Source organism: Phaseolus vulgaris, chromosome 8 (assembly GCF_000499845.2).
Source record: "Phaseolus vulgaris cultivar G19833 chromosome 8, P. vulgaris v2.0, whole genome shotgun sequence".
Classification (NCBI taxonomy): domain Eukaryota; kingdom Viridiplantae; phylum Streptophyta; class Magnoliopsida; order Fabales; family Fabaceae; genus Phaseolus; species Phaseolus vulgaris.
Genome location: NC_023752.2, coordinates 41,823,414 through 41,842,688, shown reverse-complemented (window position 1 = coordinate 41,842,688; position 19,275 = coordinate 41,823,414). Strand labels below are relative to the sequence as shown.

At 35.5% G+C, this 19,275-nt stretch overlaps 2 protein-coding genes across 2 annotated transcripts; both read right to left on the bottom strand.

Annotated features, from left to right (window-relative positions):
• Positions 1-333: 333 nt before the first annotated feature.
• Positions 334-5,969, bottom strand: LOC137825724 (uncharacterized). Its single transcript, XM_068631466.1, has 3 exons — positions 4,871-5,969; positions 3,362-3,586; positions 334-892 (listed from the first exon to the last, which is right to left on the bottom strand). The coding sequence occupies exons 1-3, from the start codon at positions 5,615-5,617 to the stop codon at positions 869-871; spliced, it is 996 nt and encodes a 331-aa protein (XP_068487567.1). The 5' UTR covers positions 5,618-5,969; the 3' UTR covers positions 334-868.
• Positions 5,970-12,192: 6,223 nt separating this feature from the next.
• Positions 12,193-13,330, bottom strand: LOC137825164 (uncharacterized). The gene is made up of 2 exons (XM_068630839.1): positions 12,580-13,330; positions 12,193-12,455 (listed from the first exon to the last, which is right to left on the bottom strand). The coding sequence occupies exons 1-2, from the start codon at positions 13,328-13,330 to the stop codon at positions 12,193-12,195; spliced, it is 1,014 nt and encodes a 337-aa protein (XP_068486940.1).
• Positions 13,331-19,275: the final 5,945 nt, after the last annotated feature.

Genomic DNA, 19,275 nt, shown 5'->3' with positions numbered 1-19,275 from the left:
TAATTATATTTAAAACATTAACTAATTTGATCTTTGAAGATCCTTCACAAATACACTCACCCATGGTCCGCCGACAAGTGATAAATATGAACCGAATAGCCAAGAAGATAAATTGAAGTGCAGAAAATAGGGATATCATCAGTTGAATCCACTCTTACCCAATATTTGTAAGAACATTTAATATTAAAAATATAACTGTTAAATTAACGCAACAATCTAGTTGATTACTATAGCACATTGCTCCCCCTTCTACTCTATTTTCATTTTATTCATCGCCAATCAAACTCCGAATTCAACAAAAGAAATTTGGCTGAAAATAAAACCACAAAAAGATACTCATTCATGCTGATTATTTTTATTTCATTAAATGTCAAAATATAATGGTTGAGTCACACAACATACTTTCACCTAGAGCCTACCCTTGTGTTGATGGTCTGACTAAGGTTCAGTTACCAGTCCCCCAGTATTATAGTTTGATGTTCCAAATTTTTAATTGTGAGACTATGTTCAAGTCTTCAGAGCAACCTATACATTTTTTTGTTGTTGTACTTGTACAACATGCTTGGCTGTTTCTAATGCCTTGGATTGAGATCAAACACATAGTAGTAACACTTTCTCAAACTCGTTCAATCAAAGGTCTAGAAACTGCCCCTTACATGTTGCGCCAGTACAGCAGTTGAATATAGATTTTCCCGGTTGTTCATATTTTTGTACCACTGGGATTTTACATTGCATAAACTTATCTACAACATTTTCATCCAGAAAGCATCCCAGCACTACCCAAAACCAAAAGACATGAAAAATTCTATTCCAACGCTGTAATATCACAACATTCTTATTATCAACCGCGCCAATCCTTCTACAATTCTCATTCCCGCTTCACAAATCGACCCTGCAAAATGTAACAAAAGAAATTCATTTTACAAGATTTCAGCATACGTCCAGAATAGGAATAACAAGTTTCAGACGTTTTAAATAGACAAACATGCAAACAACCATTGTACCAAAAGATTTGTTTTATAGTAATTGCAACGCAATATCTAATCCTAATTTAACAACACACGTTAACCCAAATAAATGTCACCCAATATGAAAATGTGTTTGACAGAAATTGATGATAGCATTTCTCATCTTTTACTACTGCATTTTCACTCAATTTTTTTTGAAGTTCATTCTTGACCGTACCAAATCAAGTAAATAAATAACATTATTTTCAAAAAGTATAAAATACATATGAATAATGGTAAGTTCATTCCATAGCACGTTAAACATATGCTTTTAGATTTTACTCATATATAGAGGGATGGTAATCATTGTACTGATAAGCTTCTTGATTATGATCTAGATCTCAGGATTTTTGGGTCAATATTTCTGGATTTCTTAAACTACAGTTCTCTAAAAATAGATTTGATCTATTTGTTATAGGATTGTTTCATAGTGAGTTTTGATTTGTTGTCCCCACTTTTATATTGTTATTTTTCTTTTATACTCCGAGTGAATGGTTGATGTTTGATGTTGTTTGTAATGACAAAATAGTTGGGGTGACAGAAAAAGTTTTAAAAAAATAAAATTATTCTTAACAGGATGAAGGATCAAGCCAAGTATGTCGTTCGTTTCAACTTGATAAAATTTGCATTTTTATTGATTAAAAAGATGTGATCACTACTATACGAGGTCGAGATCTCTAATGCTGGTACTGTTACGACTTATAGGCCACTGCCAGCAAAAGATTTCTAATCTTGACCACTATAAAGTGCGGTTGAAGTGTTTCACGGGGTTCCACAATGTCAAGTTACCACCATGACATTACGACAAACTATCGTAGGGCACGTGAACTTATTGTTGAACCATTTTGAGTGAGTCCAACATCAGCTTTGTACCCATAAGTGTATATGATAACATGCCTAAGACAATATATGAGGGAACATGATAAGGTGTTGTGAACACAAGCCGGAAAAGACTAACAAATAGAGGGAAAACAAAGGCAGAAGAAGCTATGCTTGGTCACAAAAGGGAATGAAAGAACATTTACTTAAACACTCCTACCATTATGAGAAAAATGTCACTTTACCAAAAATGTCTTTTTCCAAGTTATCTTTCATTTTACAATACCAAAAATACACCAACTTAAATATGTTTTACCTACTCTATAATTTCTCCCATTTGGTCCTTTTAGTTCTTATTTTGTAAATTTATTCCCTTTCACATATATTAGTCTTCCGTTTGTTTTGTCCGTTAATTGCTAATGTGAATGAGGAACCAACTGAAAAACTCATGATATTTAGAATGATTGAATGGAAATTTCATGGTGTTTAGAATTAGAGAACCGAATGAGTCAATGACACTTGATGGACAAAATAAACAGAAAGACTAACAAAGACTCTATAATAAAGGAATAACATATGTTCCAGTTAAGCAAATACTCGAAGTGCCATTCCAAATACCACTTTCCGCTCATTGCACCGCTTGAAGATCTCAACCTCCAAGGAGCTTGAGCATAATTTGAACATACTCAAAAGTACGGAACACATACAAGGAAAATGGTATTTGTTACCTTTGCTCTCATTGCTTATTAGCAACTACTGGGTAGCATTAGTACTTAGTAGTCTATAGGATAGGGAAGTACACTGTGTAAGGTAAATTCTTGGTTTATAAATCTTTCAATAGTATGCTTCTGGAAGTTAGCCAGCTCATAAACTCAATACAAAATTTACATCCTATTTGTGTCAAGAAAAATATGCATTTTGTCGTATCTTTATAAGTTAGCATGCCTGATAAATACAAATACAGTTTACGTGTCGTTAAAAATACCATCTCGTTTCATGAAGAAATTTGACAACTTATGAGTACCATGTGTTAGGATTTGCTAAAATTTAGAAAATACTACTCTTTTTTTTTCAGCTCTAGTACAAGGTTCTGATTATCTGTTTTTTAATACCAACTGAATTAATTCAAACACACTAACAGTGTCTTAACCCAAGGCTGAAGAGGAATTGCTAATTGTCAAATGGACAAAACATACAATAAGTTTATTATATCTTGCAATCAATATAAACAATGGCATGAAGATGGTTTTTCCAACATCAAGTAGCCTCCATCAAGAATATCTAGACTAGCATACACCCATCAAGAATATGTAGATTAAAACACTGTTAGAGTGTCATACTTCTGTTAAAACAACTTTTAACTACGGAAATAAAGCAGTTTTTTTATTTTTTTTTATCAAAAACCAGTTAATAATTTATGTTTTTCATACAGTTCTCTTTTTTTTTCTTACAATACCTGCATGATGAAGTGGCATGGCAATTGAATAGAAGCAATCAAATAGTACCACAGCAAGAATGAGAGTAGGGAATAGTACCTTCATCCTGGGCCGTTTCTCAGCATTCAGCTTGCGAACTTCATAACGGATCTTCTTAGAGAAGAGCCTGCTTTGCCTCTTCTCCTTGTATCTCTGCACACTTGCTTCTCTCTGCCCCAACTTCCAACCATTTTCCTCCTTCACATTCGTCTTGTTTGCCCCACAATCTTCAGGAACACCCCATGCGTTCCCAACCACACCATTCCCCCAGCCATCCCATGCAACCTGTTCAAAAATCAATTCATGAATTTAAGAGTGAGAGCATCACATCCCATTACTAAAACAATTTCTCTAGACCCTAGCCATTCCATTTATGGCTTGTATGAAGTCGTGGCCACCATCTACCTTTCTGAGGTTAACTATTTATTCATTAATGACGATTCATAAAAATAAGAACAGTACGCAACAAATTTGGGTCATGCTCAGCTACCTCAGCACTGTGCTTCTCAATCAGGAAAGAAAAAACAAAAGAAAAGTTCCACAACATAGTCCAATATGTTTTAAACCCCTTTACCAAAAAATTCACCAAAAAAGGTACCAATACAAATCGATTCCTCAATGACTACAAAATTTAACTATGGCACAATCCGACAATCAAATAAACAAATAAACTAACTCTACTCCAGGTACGCCCTCCTCATCTTACAAACAAATCAGTGACATAATCTACCATGACCCATCCTCTTTTTTTAATTCAATCAATGATGTCTCAAACTATAAACAGCGCTATATATGTATTATCTTTCCAACATTATTTCTCTAAATCTCCAGATCTAACCTAAGTTTACATGCTTTCACCCAGTGGGTGCCCTTCTCCTAGTTGATAAAATATTCACATAAACTAAAAAAAGGGACTAATAAATTCTTTCAATCCCCAAAAAATTGAAACTTCTGCCTAGTATACACGAGTCTTTGTCTAAGTTATAGTATAATTACTTAGTGCATATTTAAATTCAAATTAATAAACTTAAATTTTGAATGAATTGATCCAAATTTAAGTTTACTGAGTTTGCAAAACTATCTTGATGCGCAAATTACTTCTAAATTTAGAAAGTAAAAAACATCACGAAGCTGAGTTTCCTGAACAAAGGTAAGTTGTAGGAGACTCACTGTAAACCAATCATAGAGTCTTAAGGATTTGTCTAAGAAGGGTCGCAACTCAAAATGCATGTCTTCCGCATCTAAGATGTCCAATAGACTAAAATTGAGCGACCAAAATTTGGGTATTTAAAATTGTCTAGCTAATCGGTGTCCACTGTCTAATAAGAAATTGAAAAAAATACTGAAAATCAAATAAAAAACATTAATAACAAAAATACGTATACCTTTTTAACTTGAATAAAAAAAATTTAAATCTTTATAAAGTTTCTGTAGAACTCTTGATACCATTTGTTTTAGAAGAAAAAAGGAAAAATGAAAAGTGAAGAAAAAAATCAATAAATGGCAATTTTACATAGAGAAAGGAAAATTATTGAGGCATAGATTATTAGAGAGTGGAGTGAAAAATACATGGTGGAGGAAGGCATTATGAAGGAGGAAACCATTGAGGAAGTCTGGGACAGTGTGTGGGCCTCCCTCCCCCGCAACGTATAGCGAGCCTTTATCAGACCAAGCATTCAATATCCCCTGGTGATCCAGCTTCAAAGACAACAACCCAAAGGACGTTGTGGTCGTCGTTGTCCCCATCATGCAATAACTCGTCACCTCCTCCATCGCCTCCTTCTTCTCCTCCACCACCTCCGAATAGCACACCCACCTTTCCTCGCTCCCCTCCTCGCTCTCCCTACGCCGCATCGCCTTCCTCACTAGCCAATTCCCCGCGTCCTCCGTCGGACAAGTCAGCGCCGACAGCGACCCCTCTGTAGTCGCCGACGACGGCGACATCGAATCCTCCTCTAGAAGCCCTGTCAGCGTTGCCCCGCCCTCCGCGCTGAAGAGCAGCGCCACGTTCTGCTCCTCGTGCATGTCATGGTGCTCCGGATGCAGAGGGAAGAGGTTCAGCTGCGGCTGCTGTAGGGCCTTGGACTTGGGCTTGGGCTGAGCAGCTATGTTGTTGGGCTCGGATAGCTGAAGACGCAGGCTAACGAACTTGGGCCTCCTCGTCTTGGTCCGGTTTCCGCGCCTGTGCGGCTTAAGCGACGAAGAAGAGGAGGAGGAGGAGGAGGAAGAGTGATAACGTTTGGTTGGTCTCCGTGTCCTCTTCATGATAGAGGTTGTTTGAATGTCTGGAGAAGAAGGACTGTTCTTGTTGCACATCGCTGAATGAATGCACACACCAAAACACAGACACACACTAACGCTCTCCCTTTTCTCTGTTGGAGTTTGGGTTTCTCACTCTTGGGAAGGCAAGAAAAAGTGAGGGAAAAGGTAAGGACTTTTTCGATAGGTGGGACAGGGACGCATGAAGGGATGATGTGACGTGTTTCCCATTCACACGTGGACTCTTCTTATTGGCCACCAGAGTGGATTCCATTGTTATCTGGATTTCGTTTTTGGAAGAGATGAGAAGATAGATTGGGTTTGGAGGGAATTGGTACAAGTGTTAAAAAGTAAAAACCTCTTTCCATCCTTATTGGCACTCTAGATTACTCTCTCCCACCACTGTTCATTAATACCAAATTCTAGCTTATTTATACAATGAAAAGAAGCTCTTAGAAGACTCCGGATGTACACGTCTGCATTCATTGTAACTAAGATTTAACATTCCACGTAAAATTAGTTAAATAAAAATATTCTTAGTTTTTTACATATAAAAAATTATAACAATTTATTACGCATTTAACACTTTTAAGAATTTCTTACAAGAAGTAATTATTCACATACTGCTGAAAGAGTAGCTAATGATGATTGATTGCGTCATTAAATTAGGCTGCGTCAAATTCTATTTAAATCTGATACTTATTACAATATAGTTGATGAAAAGTTTATGAGTTAACACATTTGCAAAATTTATATTATCTCTTACTGTTGAATGTAATAATCTCCTGTTTGAACTTGTCATTGGTGCCATTATTATAGATATTAATTTGTGATTGGTGGAGCGGGCTAAGAGAGAAGTCATGTGACTTGAATAATGAAGCATTTGATAAATGAATTTGTTTACATGCAGTTAGGGGTGATAAAGAGTTTACGCTAGAAAGTGCAGGGTGGGTCCCACCATCACACCCTTTTCTCCTTTGCCTTTTGGTCTGCCGTGGGAACCCTGCAGCCACCCGTGTACAAAAAACAACACTTGATATGTGTCACAACACAATTCACAAATATCTTCCATCACGTATCTTATTATTTAAAAACTACACGTAAATTTACATGCATAGATATTTTTAATTATTTTATTATTTTGTAGACGGAATATGAATTCAGATTTCGTTTCCCACACATATTAGAATTATAAAGGACAAATTATGTTTTAAATAGGTCAACTCTAGTTAATTTTTTGTTTTCAATTTCTTATCAAATATTTCATCATTTACTTCTTTTTTTTTTCAAATAAAAGTTTTCATCTTAAACATCATTATGCAATTTGACATCTCAGCTATGTTGATACCTCAAGTAATAATAATCATTTATCAATACATAAAAAAAATATTATTAAAAGAAAACCAAAATATGGAGAGACTAGACCAAAATCCATATGTTAACAGAAACGATACATAGGTAGACTATATCTATTCATAAGAATTCTAAGAATAAACTAGATGGTAGCTATTATACCAATGAAAAGGTTTTCCATAAATAAATCCTAAATTAGACAACTTATCAACACACGCATTTTCTTCACGAAAAATATGAGTAACCCTAAACCTAATTTTCTCACAGTAATTAAGACAAGTATTTCATCGATTACGAAGCATCCAATAAACATTGGTCCCAATAGTAAACGCAACACAAACCAAAGTAGAATCACATTCTCTTTGTGCAAATTTTATGGCTCATTTATCTTCAAGAGAATCCTCCAAAACACAATCTCCCCAAAAGGATTTTCTTTTAGGAGAGCTTGCGGAAGCTAAGAGGTCATTTACCCAAAAGGATGAAAAGATGCGGCACTTGGTGGAAACATTACAAAGACTTGAAGAAGTGCAAGAAAGGCAACCTAAAGGAAGGAGGTGGGATCAAAGGAGAGCTTCAAGAAGTTACTCCCATTATGGTAGCCAATAGGAAGATCAAGATTGGAGGATGCACAAATATGATGATAGGTGCCACCAACACCATCCTTCTAAGCCTTATTTTCCATATGTAAAATTGCCTAGTTTTAATTGGGAAAGTGACCCCAATATTTACCTAGGATGGGAGGCAAAGGTTGAGCAAATATTCAATGTGTATGAAGTCCAAAAGGACCAAAAGGTAAAACTAGCCTCCTTAGAATTCTTAGACTATGCCATGCAATGGCGGCACCAAACTGTAATGGACATTGGGCTAAACAAGAGGCCAACCGTGGTCTCTTGGTATGATTTGAAATAATGTATGGGTGCGCGGTTTGTTCCTCCTCATTATAGAAAGGTACTCTTCTTGAAGCTCCAACGGCTTCAACAAGGACCTAGGAATGTAGATGAGTACTATAAAGATCTAGAAACTACTTTGAATAAGATAAATATGCATGAAAATGAGGAGTCAAAGATAGTTAGATTTGTAAGTGGCTTAAGAAGAGAAATCCAACATGTGGTAGAACTATATGTGTATTCCTCTTTGGAAAAATTGGTTCACCTAGCCATCAAGGTTGAATCACAAATTTTTAAAGAAAACCCATTTCAAAATTACTCATAATGATGAATTCTACAAAACATCATGGAAGGACAAAAATCAAACTTCTTCAAAACCTTTTCCTTCCAAATTTGTGAAAGAACCACATACATGTTAGAATTGATGGCTTAAACAAGAGGGGGGGGTGAATTGTTTCTAAAAGATTTTCAAAATCACTTTACTTTAGAATGAATCTTTAACGATCAACTCAGATAAGCATTCCAGCAAGTCAATCAAACAGTCTAACAGAAACAAATATTAGAATTTCAATAGGTTAAAACACTATTTAATCGGTTGTTTATGATAGTGAAAATATCAAACAGTTAAAGAGTTGAGAGAGAGAGATATACACACAAGGTTTATACTGGTTCACTCAATCCTTGAGCTACATCTAGTCCTCAGTCAAACCACTAGTATTCCACTATGTAACCAAACACAGATTACAAACACCCACAAAGAGGTGATCCTGAAACTACAAGACCTACTCATCCTCTTTGCACACAGCACACACCTCAAGCTAGAATCACACTGACTTTACAGGATTTTACAAACACGTTTACAAAAGGTAATATGAACAATTACAAGAAACTAAGAGAAGATAGAAAACACCTGGAATAACAGTAAACCGGAAGCCCTATGATCAGTTCTTGAATCACAACAAAGCTCAAAAGCAATCTTGCTAAACTTGAAAAACTCCTTTGCACAAACATATTGTAATCTCTCTTTTTGATCTCAAATCAAAGTGTAAAACTTCTATATTTCTCTCATGTGAAAACATTTGAAAGAAGGATATATTTATAACTTTTAAAAAGCTACCGTTTAAAAGCAGATTTGAACAACTGAATCAGTTAAAACAGGTTTTCAAAATACTGTTATGAAAACACACTTTTAATCGGTTGAAACCACGATTTTATCGGTTGAATGGTTTCAGCAGTTACACAACTGATTCAAAAAACAGTTTCAAAACTCCTTTTCCAGCTAAGTGACAAATAACCGATTGTCTCGAAACTTTAATCAGTTGTTTTTCCCTTTGCATGGAAAAAACACTTAGTTCTTTAAAACATATTAAAATAGGCTTTCTGTTGGAATCAAGACTGATCTTACAAAGATTCTAAACCCCATAACTAAACCCAAACCTAAAACACAACACAACTTCAGGTTCCTTGAGGATTTGATACATCAAAGTTTCTCATCTTCAACAATCTCCCCATATTTGATGGAGACAAATCCTTGGGATGCTTTTAGGAATGTTCTTTGTTTAGAATCTGTTGAATCCTGCATTCATTGAACAAACACAGGGTAATCTAATCCAAAATAGATGTACACCATACACTAGTTCTCACTAGGTGATTTCCAGAAGGAACATCAACCACAATTAGATGAGAAACCAACACTTATACAAGAATGCATAAGAACAGTCGGTTATTTCGCAGAGATAACTGGTTAAAATTCTGTAAACCAGAAATAACAACAGTTAAAAACTTCAAATTTAAAGCAGTACGCAGTCAATAATAGCAATGTTCAAAAGCAGTAAAACACAATTAAGAACATTACAACTCCCAACAATACTTTCCCCCCTATTTGTCTCATCAAATAGACAAAAGGTAGGATTAAAAACAACTTAAAATAAAACCAAATGTTTAAGATAATAAACCAGAAATTTAAAATGAAGGACTATCCTCCCTTTCAAACTGTAGTTCCAGAATCTGTCTCTGGACTTCTTCAATTTGCTCATCCAGTGTTGAAAAACGTGTATCCATGTTGTTGAACCTTGACTCGCACATCTCATGTAGATTCCTCTTATTGTCAGCAAGGCTGTCCATTCTATTGATCATTAGCCTTTCAAAAGATGACATGATAGGCATCCTTTCATCCATATTGATGTCATGATGTTCACCTTCTTGAGTTTCAGCAGCAAGGTCATCTTCCATTGTTGCCTCTTCAGGTTCATCACCTTCATTAGTTCCACTTGGGCCAGCTTGATCACCATTCTTGCTTACCAATCTTCCACCAATCTTAGTAAATCTCATCTTACTTAAGGATCCACTATTGATCTCACTGGAGGGCTTGATTACTTATGCTAGCTCCCCTTCTATATCCACTTCAGAATAATGAAGGAACTTAGAAATCAAAATGGCATAGGGATAATGAAAGTCACATAACCTCATAGCTTTTTGCATGTGCTCTTTGATTGTGTGAATCCAGTTGATCTTCACTTTGTTCATGATACAATAGATCAAAAGAATATCTTCTTCAGAAAGAGTTGAATGGTTGTTCCCCCTAGGTGTGAGAATCCATGAAACTATGAAAGCCACAAGCCTTTCATCAAGCTTCAACCCACCAACTGAAAAATTCCTCACTTTGGAGTGGGGATTCTTGACACAACCTTTGTAAAACAGGATTTTGTTGAAATCTTCCACTACTCCAAGGTTTCCCCTATTGATTCTCAGTCCAGAAGATTTAAGGCTAGTCACAACTTACCATACATCACTTGCGATGACCATATCTACACCTTTGACATGTGAAACAAGTGAGTCACCATAAAAAAGAAAGTTAGTGTAAAATACCTTAACAAGATCAGGATATATGTTCCCTGTAAGTTTCAAAAATCTCTTCAACTTTTATTCCTTGAGAATGCTCCTCGCAGAATCCAGCTTCTGTTGTTTCATCCATGTGAAGGAAACAACCTTTGGTGTATTCACATTCTTTCTACTTGTCTCAAGTAGATACTTGTTGATGAGATTGGTATCACCTGCAAACCATCCTTCAAGCTTTCCAGAGCTTTTAACACCCATTGATTTCATCCTTTTTGCAGAGGGAGGAGTGTCGACCATTGCTTAATTTAGGACAAGGTTTTTAACTCACTGCAGAAACGAAACTTAAAACAGAGAAGAGAGAAAAATAGTTTGTATGTGTGAGAAATAGCAACAAATTGCATTGTCTTATATTAGCTAAACTTCATGGTCAAAGATGGCACAGATAAAGATGTTTTCAAACTGAAAAATGAATCAAATCTGAACAATAAAGCTGACATAGTCAGTCAAACCAGAAAGGTACAGATTCACATGTGATTTTGACCAAGCATTAAAGATAGTTTTGATTTTCAAGATATCATTGGGTTCAACAGAATTACAAACCATAATTTATAATTCACAAACATATTTGCCCAAAGTTTGTCAGATAGGAAATAATCGGTTGTTTTGAGGAAACAATCGGTTGAATTTCTGTTCTGAGAAAAAAAATTCAAAAAACCTATGTTGCATACAATCATTATTGCTTACCATTTTTTCAAGATATTAAAAGTAGAGGAACATATAAAGCACACATCAATTACACATTGAAATACAGAGTAAAATACTTAATTGAATTTAAGCAACAATTGTTCTCAATAAAGAATGATAAGTTTTATTCTCAGATTTCAGATTTCCTAATTATAGAAAGTTCAAATGATCAGCACTAGACTTTGGCATGTTGGCATGTACAAAAATCTATTCCTTGCTGAACCTTTCAAAATCAGAAATCTGCAAAACAGAACTTTGTCAAATTTCAAGATTTGATCCCTTGAAGAATTTGGGACCTTCCGTGTTAGATTTAACCTTTGAACTAGCAATACATCTAGGAATCCACTTATAGATACCTTTAGGTATAAGAAATTTACGAAACTTGCAGTACCTGACAGAATGGCCTTTCTTCATGCAATAGAAGCATGTAACAACCGGTTGAAACAATTTTTTAACCGATTATTTTTCTGGAATATTTGAAAAAGGTTTTGTAATTTTATTTTCTTTTCTTTGAGGGTAAAACCCCAAACCTGCTTTTCCAAAAACATATTTCTAAGATGCTAAAACATTTTCAGAATTGGACTTTCCTGATGTAAGCTTGTCCAAGGTTTTCAAAAGATAGCAAATCTTCTTTTCAAGAAGTTCACAATTTTCACAAGATTATGTCTCACAACTGCTAGAAGAATTTTTGTAAATTAAATCCAGATTTTCAAAATCTTCTTTTGTTTTGCTTAGCTCTTCCTCTAGATCCTTAACTCTATTTTCCAACCAGTTATTTAATCCTTTCAACCAGTTGAGAGAAAGTGCCAATCAGTTGGCTTCATCATGAGTTTCATAAAAAGCATTAAGCAATTGATCATATGTGGTACCTTTACTTGATGCAGTAGAATCCATGCTACTTGTTACTGATGCTAGAAGGCAAAGATTAGCTTCTTCATCATCTGAAGAACTTGAGGATGAGACATCATTGTTATCCCATGCTTTATATGTTTTCTTAGCTTTTCCCTTTTTCTCCTTTTTGAAGTCTCCCTTTTCTTTGACTTCAATGTTTGGATATTCAGCCTTGATATGACCTTGTTCACCACAACCATAGCAAGTGTACTTATTATAATTGAATTCATTCAATTTCTTTGAAATCATACCTTTTAGAAGCTTGTTTTTTTCTCAAGAATTTGTTGAACTTTCCTGATAACAGACTTATGTTCTCCTCTTCACTTTCACTAGAATCTGGTTGCTGCTTACTAGCTTTAAATGTTCTACTCTTGTTATGCTTGTCTTCACTTTCTTGGACAGCAAGCCTTTGAATCTCAATTTCATGCTCTCTGAGTTTACCGAAAAGAGATGTCACAGTCATTGAGGTGAGATCCTTTGATTCAGAGATTGCAGTGACCTTTGGCTGCCATGATCTATTAAGACACTTCAGTACCTTGATGCTAAGCTCTTCTTCATCAAACTTCTTACCAAGACTCATAAGATGATTCACAATATGAGAAAACCTCTTCTGCACATCACAGATGGATTCCCCCTTTTGCATTCGGAAGAGTTCATACTCTTGAATCAGAGCATGCTTCCTAGCTCTCTTCACATCAGTTGTGCCTTCATGTGTGACCTCCAAGATGTCCCACATTTCTTTAGCAAAGCTGCATTGTGAAACCCTGAAAAACTCATCACAGCTTAGAGTAGATGTTATAATATTTTTGGCTATCCAATCAAATTTCACTTTCTTACTTTCTGCCTCTGTCCACTCGGATGAAGGTTTGTCAACTAAAGCATCATCTTTCTTAACTTGAGGTACAAAAGGACCATTTTCAATTGACTCCCAAATACCCTTATCAGTTGAGTGTATAAAAATTTTGATCCTCACTTTCCAAAATTGGTAATTAACTCCACAAAACAGTGGTGACTTGTTTATTGAAGCACCTTCCCCAAAAGGCATTTTATCAGCCATCAAAAGGATTTTCAGAAAACAGAAAAAAAAACTTGAGTAACTTCCAAGAACCTAGCTCTTGATGCCAATTGTTAGAATTGATGGCTTAAACAAGAGGGGGTGAATTGTTTCTAAAAGATTTTCAAAATCACTTTACTTTAGAATGAATCTTTAACAATCAACTCAGATAAGCATTCCAACAAGTCAATCAAACAGTCTAACATAAACAAATATCAGAATTTCAATCGGTTAAAACACGATTTAATCGGTTGTTTATGGCAGCGAAAATATCAAACAGTTAAAAAGTTGAGAGAGAGAGAGAGAGATACAAACAAGGTTTATACTGGTTCACTCAATCCTTGAGCTACATCGAGTCCTCAGTCAAACCACTGAGTATTCCACTATGTAACCAAACACAGATTACAAACACCCACAAAGAGGTGATCCTGAAACTACAAGACCTACTCACCCTTTTTGCACACAACACACACCTCAAGCCAAAATCACACTGACTTTACAGGATTTTACAAACACGTTTGCATAAGGTAATATGAACAACTACAAGAAACTAAGACAGGGTTGAAAACACCTGGAAAAAAAGTAAACCAGAAGCCCTATGATTAGTTCTTGAATCACAACAAAGCTCAAAAGCAATATTGCTAAATTTGAAAAACTCCTTTTCACAAACAGATTGTAATCTCTTTTTTTGATCTCAAATCAGAGTGCAAAACTTCTATATTTCTCTCGTGTGAAAACATTTGAAAGAAGGCTATATTTATAACCTTTAAAAAGCTACCGTTTAAACCAGATTTGAACAACTGAATTAGTTCAAATAGGTTTTCAAAATATTGTTATGAAAACACACTTTTAATCGGTTGAAACCACGATTTTATCGGTTGAATGGTTTCAGCAGTTACACAACTGATTCAAAAAAAAGTTTCAAAACTCCTTTGCCAGCTAAGTGACAAACAACCGATTGTCTTGAAACTTTAATCGGTTGTTTTTCCCTTTGCATGGAAAAAACACTTAGTTCTTTAAAACAGATTAAAACAGGCTTTCTGTTGGAATCAATACTGATCTTACAAAGATTGTAAACCCCATAACTAATTCCAAACCTAAAACACAGCACAACTTCAGGTTCCATGAGGATTTGATACATCAAAGCTTCCCATCTTTAACATTACAATCCTAGAGTTTCTAAACCCTCAACTTCTACACCTAAGTCAGACACCAAAACCTTAAACCAAAAATGTTTTAAATGCTTAGGTTTTGGGCACATAACATCAAATTGTCCTTCTAAAAAAACCATGATGGTAAAAGGGGAGTTGTTGTGAGTGACCATAACTCCCAAGCCTGAAGGTCTAGGTCCCCTACCTCTTCAAAAAGCCAAAGTGTGGGAGAATGTGAGATACCTTGTGAAGGTGACTTATTGGTGATAAGGCAGATGTTGGGGACAATTCCAAAACCTTTGGATGACACCCGAAGAAAAATATTTTCCATACCCGCTACCTTATCAACAACAAGTTATGTTCCATGATAATAGATGGGGGTAGTTGTGCTAATTTGGCAAGTACAAGAATGGTGGAGAAGCTTGGATATCCATCATCTCTCATGCAAAGCCCTACAAACTCAAATGGCTTAGTAAAGAGGGGGAAATCATGGTTAGTAAACAAGTCCTCATAACTTTTGCCATAGGAAAGTATTAAGATGAGGTTTTTGTGATGTTGTGCCAATGGAAGCAACGCATATTCATTTGGGAAGACCATGAATATATGATAGACAAGTTCTACATGATGGCCTAACCAACAAAATTTCTTTTAACTTCCAAGGACACAAGGTTATCCTAAAACCCCTCTCTCCCAAAGAAGTTAATGAAAAAAAAAAGAGAAAATGAAAAAGAGAAAGAAAGAAAAGATAAACCGGGTCACAAAATATCATCTTACACTACTAAAACAATCATGTTGACTCGTGTCGTGCTGCAAACTGCACCTCCAATGGCATTCCTATGAGCTCTTCTTTGCTTTTTGGAGATGAAAGTTGCGGAAGCTTAGTGGATGAGATGAGAAAGGCCTTCCTAAGAAGTATGGGTGCCTTGAAGGTGCATGAGAGTGGGGAATTGGGGAGGTTCGGTCAGCCCCTTTGAAGGGGATGAAGTGAAGATTAAATCCTAGATGCTAGGCAAGGAGTAGTGTATGGCACAAAATTGGCAGCATAACAATACTCTATTCAATCTTACAAAACGAGAGCCAAGCACCTCAATTTATAGTTTTTAGAGGGCTGGAAATTCAAAAGAAAGTGGAGGGAAATTCAAATGAATTCCCTCCCAAAAGTGGAGCCTAAATGAGCACATGGGGAGGGGTGTGTCTAGTTTGTATGCTCACCCCCTCCATGGGCTTTCTAGATCGGCCTTGGTAAATTTAGAGGTTTTTTTAGAAACTCTAAGTTTACCTAGGTTGGTGTTTTAGGTGTCAAAATTAATTCTAAGAAAAATTACAAATAAAGTTCCTATGCTAATTTTGACAAGAAATTAAAGTCTACTCTACACTAGAGTTTATGGCATTTGAACATGTAAAAGAACGTCTTCTTGGATCCTCTTGGCCATAACTCTAGGGTTGGCCCAATTCTACCCTTTGGTGGGCTTGCATGTGGGCTTGTGCTTGGGCCTCTTCCATCATCCCCTCCCTCTTGAAAAGGATTTGTCCTCAAGTCCAATGCTTCTTCTTCTTCAATGTTAGGGGGATGAATGTGGCTGGATGGTGTCCATCATCTCCTCCTTCTTGAGAAGATCTATCCTCAGATCTACAGGGTCGATCTCGAATAGTAGCCTCTTGCTTTGACAACTATGCTCGTCCTCCCGAATCAAACGTCCATCTATGGGAATCATCAAACAAAGCAAATGAGTTAGTTTGAGAAGTTGTATAAAAATCAATTTTATGAAGTTGCCATTCTTTTTGTTCTTTTATTGGCAACTTTTTACGATATTTCTTTAGGGAGGAGTTCATAATTTTCTTTTCTTTCAAAAGCTCAAGAGTTTGATCAACTCCAAAAAGACTTATGAATCCTCCTTCATGTGATTCATTCACAAGGAATTTTCTATGTGTTATATGGGGTATGCAAAGTTTTTCTTCTTTAAATACGTTCCCCTCATAAACATAAAACCCTCCATGTGCTCTATGTTGATACTTAGCAAAAGTGGTTGCAAAATCTTGATAAAGTTTAGGTATGTTATCAAATCCAAGAATTTGGGCTCTAAGTTTTAAAAATAAGGCATGTTTCCTTGATAGAGCGTCCACCACAATATTTGTTTTGTCCTTCTTGTATTTGATAACATATGGAATTTGCTCAAGAAATCCCATCCACTTTGCATGTATTTTTAACTTGTGTTGACTCTTTAAAGATTTTAAAGACTCATGCAGGGCCCTCACAAGTGTATAGAGCTCTTTATTATAGATGGGGTAGTTGAGGGTTGCACCATGAAGTTTTTCAATAAAATATGCAATTAGGTGCCCACCTTGCAAAAACCCAACACCTATTCCTACTCCCAATGCATCACACTCTAGCTCAAAAGTTTTTACAAAGTTTGGTAAAGCTAGAATAGGTGCATTGGTGAGTTGAGCTCTCAACCTTTGAAAGGCTTGCTCATGCTTCTCCATCCAACAAAATGGAGTGTCTTTCTTCACTAACTCATTGAGTGGTGAAGCTAGACTTGAGAAGTTAGGGTCAATTCTCCTATAATAACTTGCTAGACCATGACAACTCCTAACATCTCCTACATTTTGTTGTTTTGGCCATTCTTAGATGGCTTTGATTTTCTCGGGGTCAACATATACCCCATTTTTGTTAGCTATAAAACCCAAAGACACTACACTATCAACATAGAAGGTACATTTATCACTATTAGACAATAAACTATTAGTCCTAAACACTAAGAAAACTTCCCTAAGGTGGCTTAGGTAATCATAATCTACTATATATTTACCTATGCACTCCCCTTTTAAGGGTTCTTTTTTTACTATGCTTGTAAGGGAGGTTGTAAGATATTCCTTATTCTTTCTAGATTCACACAACCCCTCACTTGGCTTTTCTATTTCTATCATCACCTTTTCTCTCTTTTCTTTCTCTTCCTCTTTTGATCTTTTCTCTTGTATCTTTCTTTCCTTTCTTACTTTATGGGAAGCAAACAATTGTTTTACCCTCATTTCCCAATCTAGGCAAGCTTCTATATTTTCTTTTCCATGGAAGTGGGGTAGGTCTACCCTAACCTCTCTTGGGCTTTCTTGCTCTCTCCTTATATTCCTCCTAGGGGATGGTTGATAATATTCATTTATTCTAAGACTTTCCTCCCCAAGAGAATCATGATTTTTAGAGCTAGATGCATGAGAATGTAATTTTTTTTATTTTTGAGAATTCTCATCCTTTGCTTTAGTCAATTCATTAGTTTTGGCCTCATTCTCCAATTGTTTATATGAAATTAATTGAACATCCTTGGAAAGTTGTTTTAAAAGAGATTTCAAGGATTTCACATCACTTTTAAGAGATTTAGAAGAGTGAGAAGACATGAACTTTGTGTATAGAAATGTTTTACTTTAAGAAAGATGAGGAAAGCTAATGAAGGTAGTTTTCCAGGTAAGAGAGGTGAGTCACAATGGACTACTTAAATACCAAGTCTTGCCTTAGCCAAAAACTATCCCTCAAAATCTTCACACAAATCTTTCTTTAGGTAAATCACTTAAAACACAATGAGGACGGGAAAATCAAATTTTATGCAACAAAAACAATGCAAGCTATCTAACAACTAAAGCAATTTATCAAAGCTTTAAACAAGGCTAAGCAAAAGCAATTAAGCGAAACTAAACAAAAGCAATTGGCGTAGGTTAAAGCAATTAACAAAGGCTAAACTAGAAAGCTTAAACTAGTCGTTCCTAGGTTAGGCTTCTTAGACACTTTGAGCCTTTGAAGACACACTCACTGTCTAATTGCGTGATTAATCCACTAATTAACAAGAGTGAAATGTAATTACAATTCAAGAAATGAAAAGAAATTAAATTGCACAAATGAAATTTCAGCAAGGCACTCTTTTGACTTGTTGTTACTCTTCTTGGTTGTGCCCTTCAAGGTGTATGGTGTATTTTGGTATTGTGTTTGTTGCTGCCCCTTACCTTGATCCTCTTTGATTTAAGGAATTAAATTCTTCAATTCAGTACCTATTAAGTAAAGCTAGACTCTCCTCAAGTCAAATCCCACTCAACAAGAACCAATTGATATTTATCCACCAACAAATTTAGAGGTCAAGAAAAGAAAGCAAGAAACAATTAAAATTTTAAAACAGCACCACTACAATTGGATTTAATAATGTGACACAACTAGAAGGAGTTCAGAATGAATTGGACAAGCAAATAAAAATAGGCACTCAAATAATGGATGGCACACAAAAGGAACCTAAGGAATAACACTAGATTTGATTTAAAAAACCAAAAACAGCACCACTGAAAAATATTGTGGTCCAGAAAGCGTGACTTTAAAGATTTATGCTGAGCTGGCTATTTTGTATTTGTTTCTGAAAATTTAAACACAATCAATTCAGTTTCTTAACAAACTATTGGCGTTGGTTTCACTCCAATCACATGCGCCAATTAATTATGATAATTTTTCCAAAAACAGTGTCGAATTACCGTCAAGTATAGTGCCAGAATGCACACTTCTTTTGTATGATTTATCTTTTTTTTTCTATTTTGTTTTTTCAACTGATTCTTTTTTTCTTTTTGTGCTAACACCTCAAACTATTGAAATCCAGAGGCTCATAATTTTCTTATGACGTATTTAATTTTCATAAAGCAAAACAGCCAAAACAGATTTGTGAAAACAGAGGATTCTGAAATATGGAATCAAAACAAAAAGATATACTTCAAAAACACAATGGAATTAATGTGATGGAATTTGTGTGGATCTAGCACACAAATATGAAC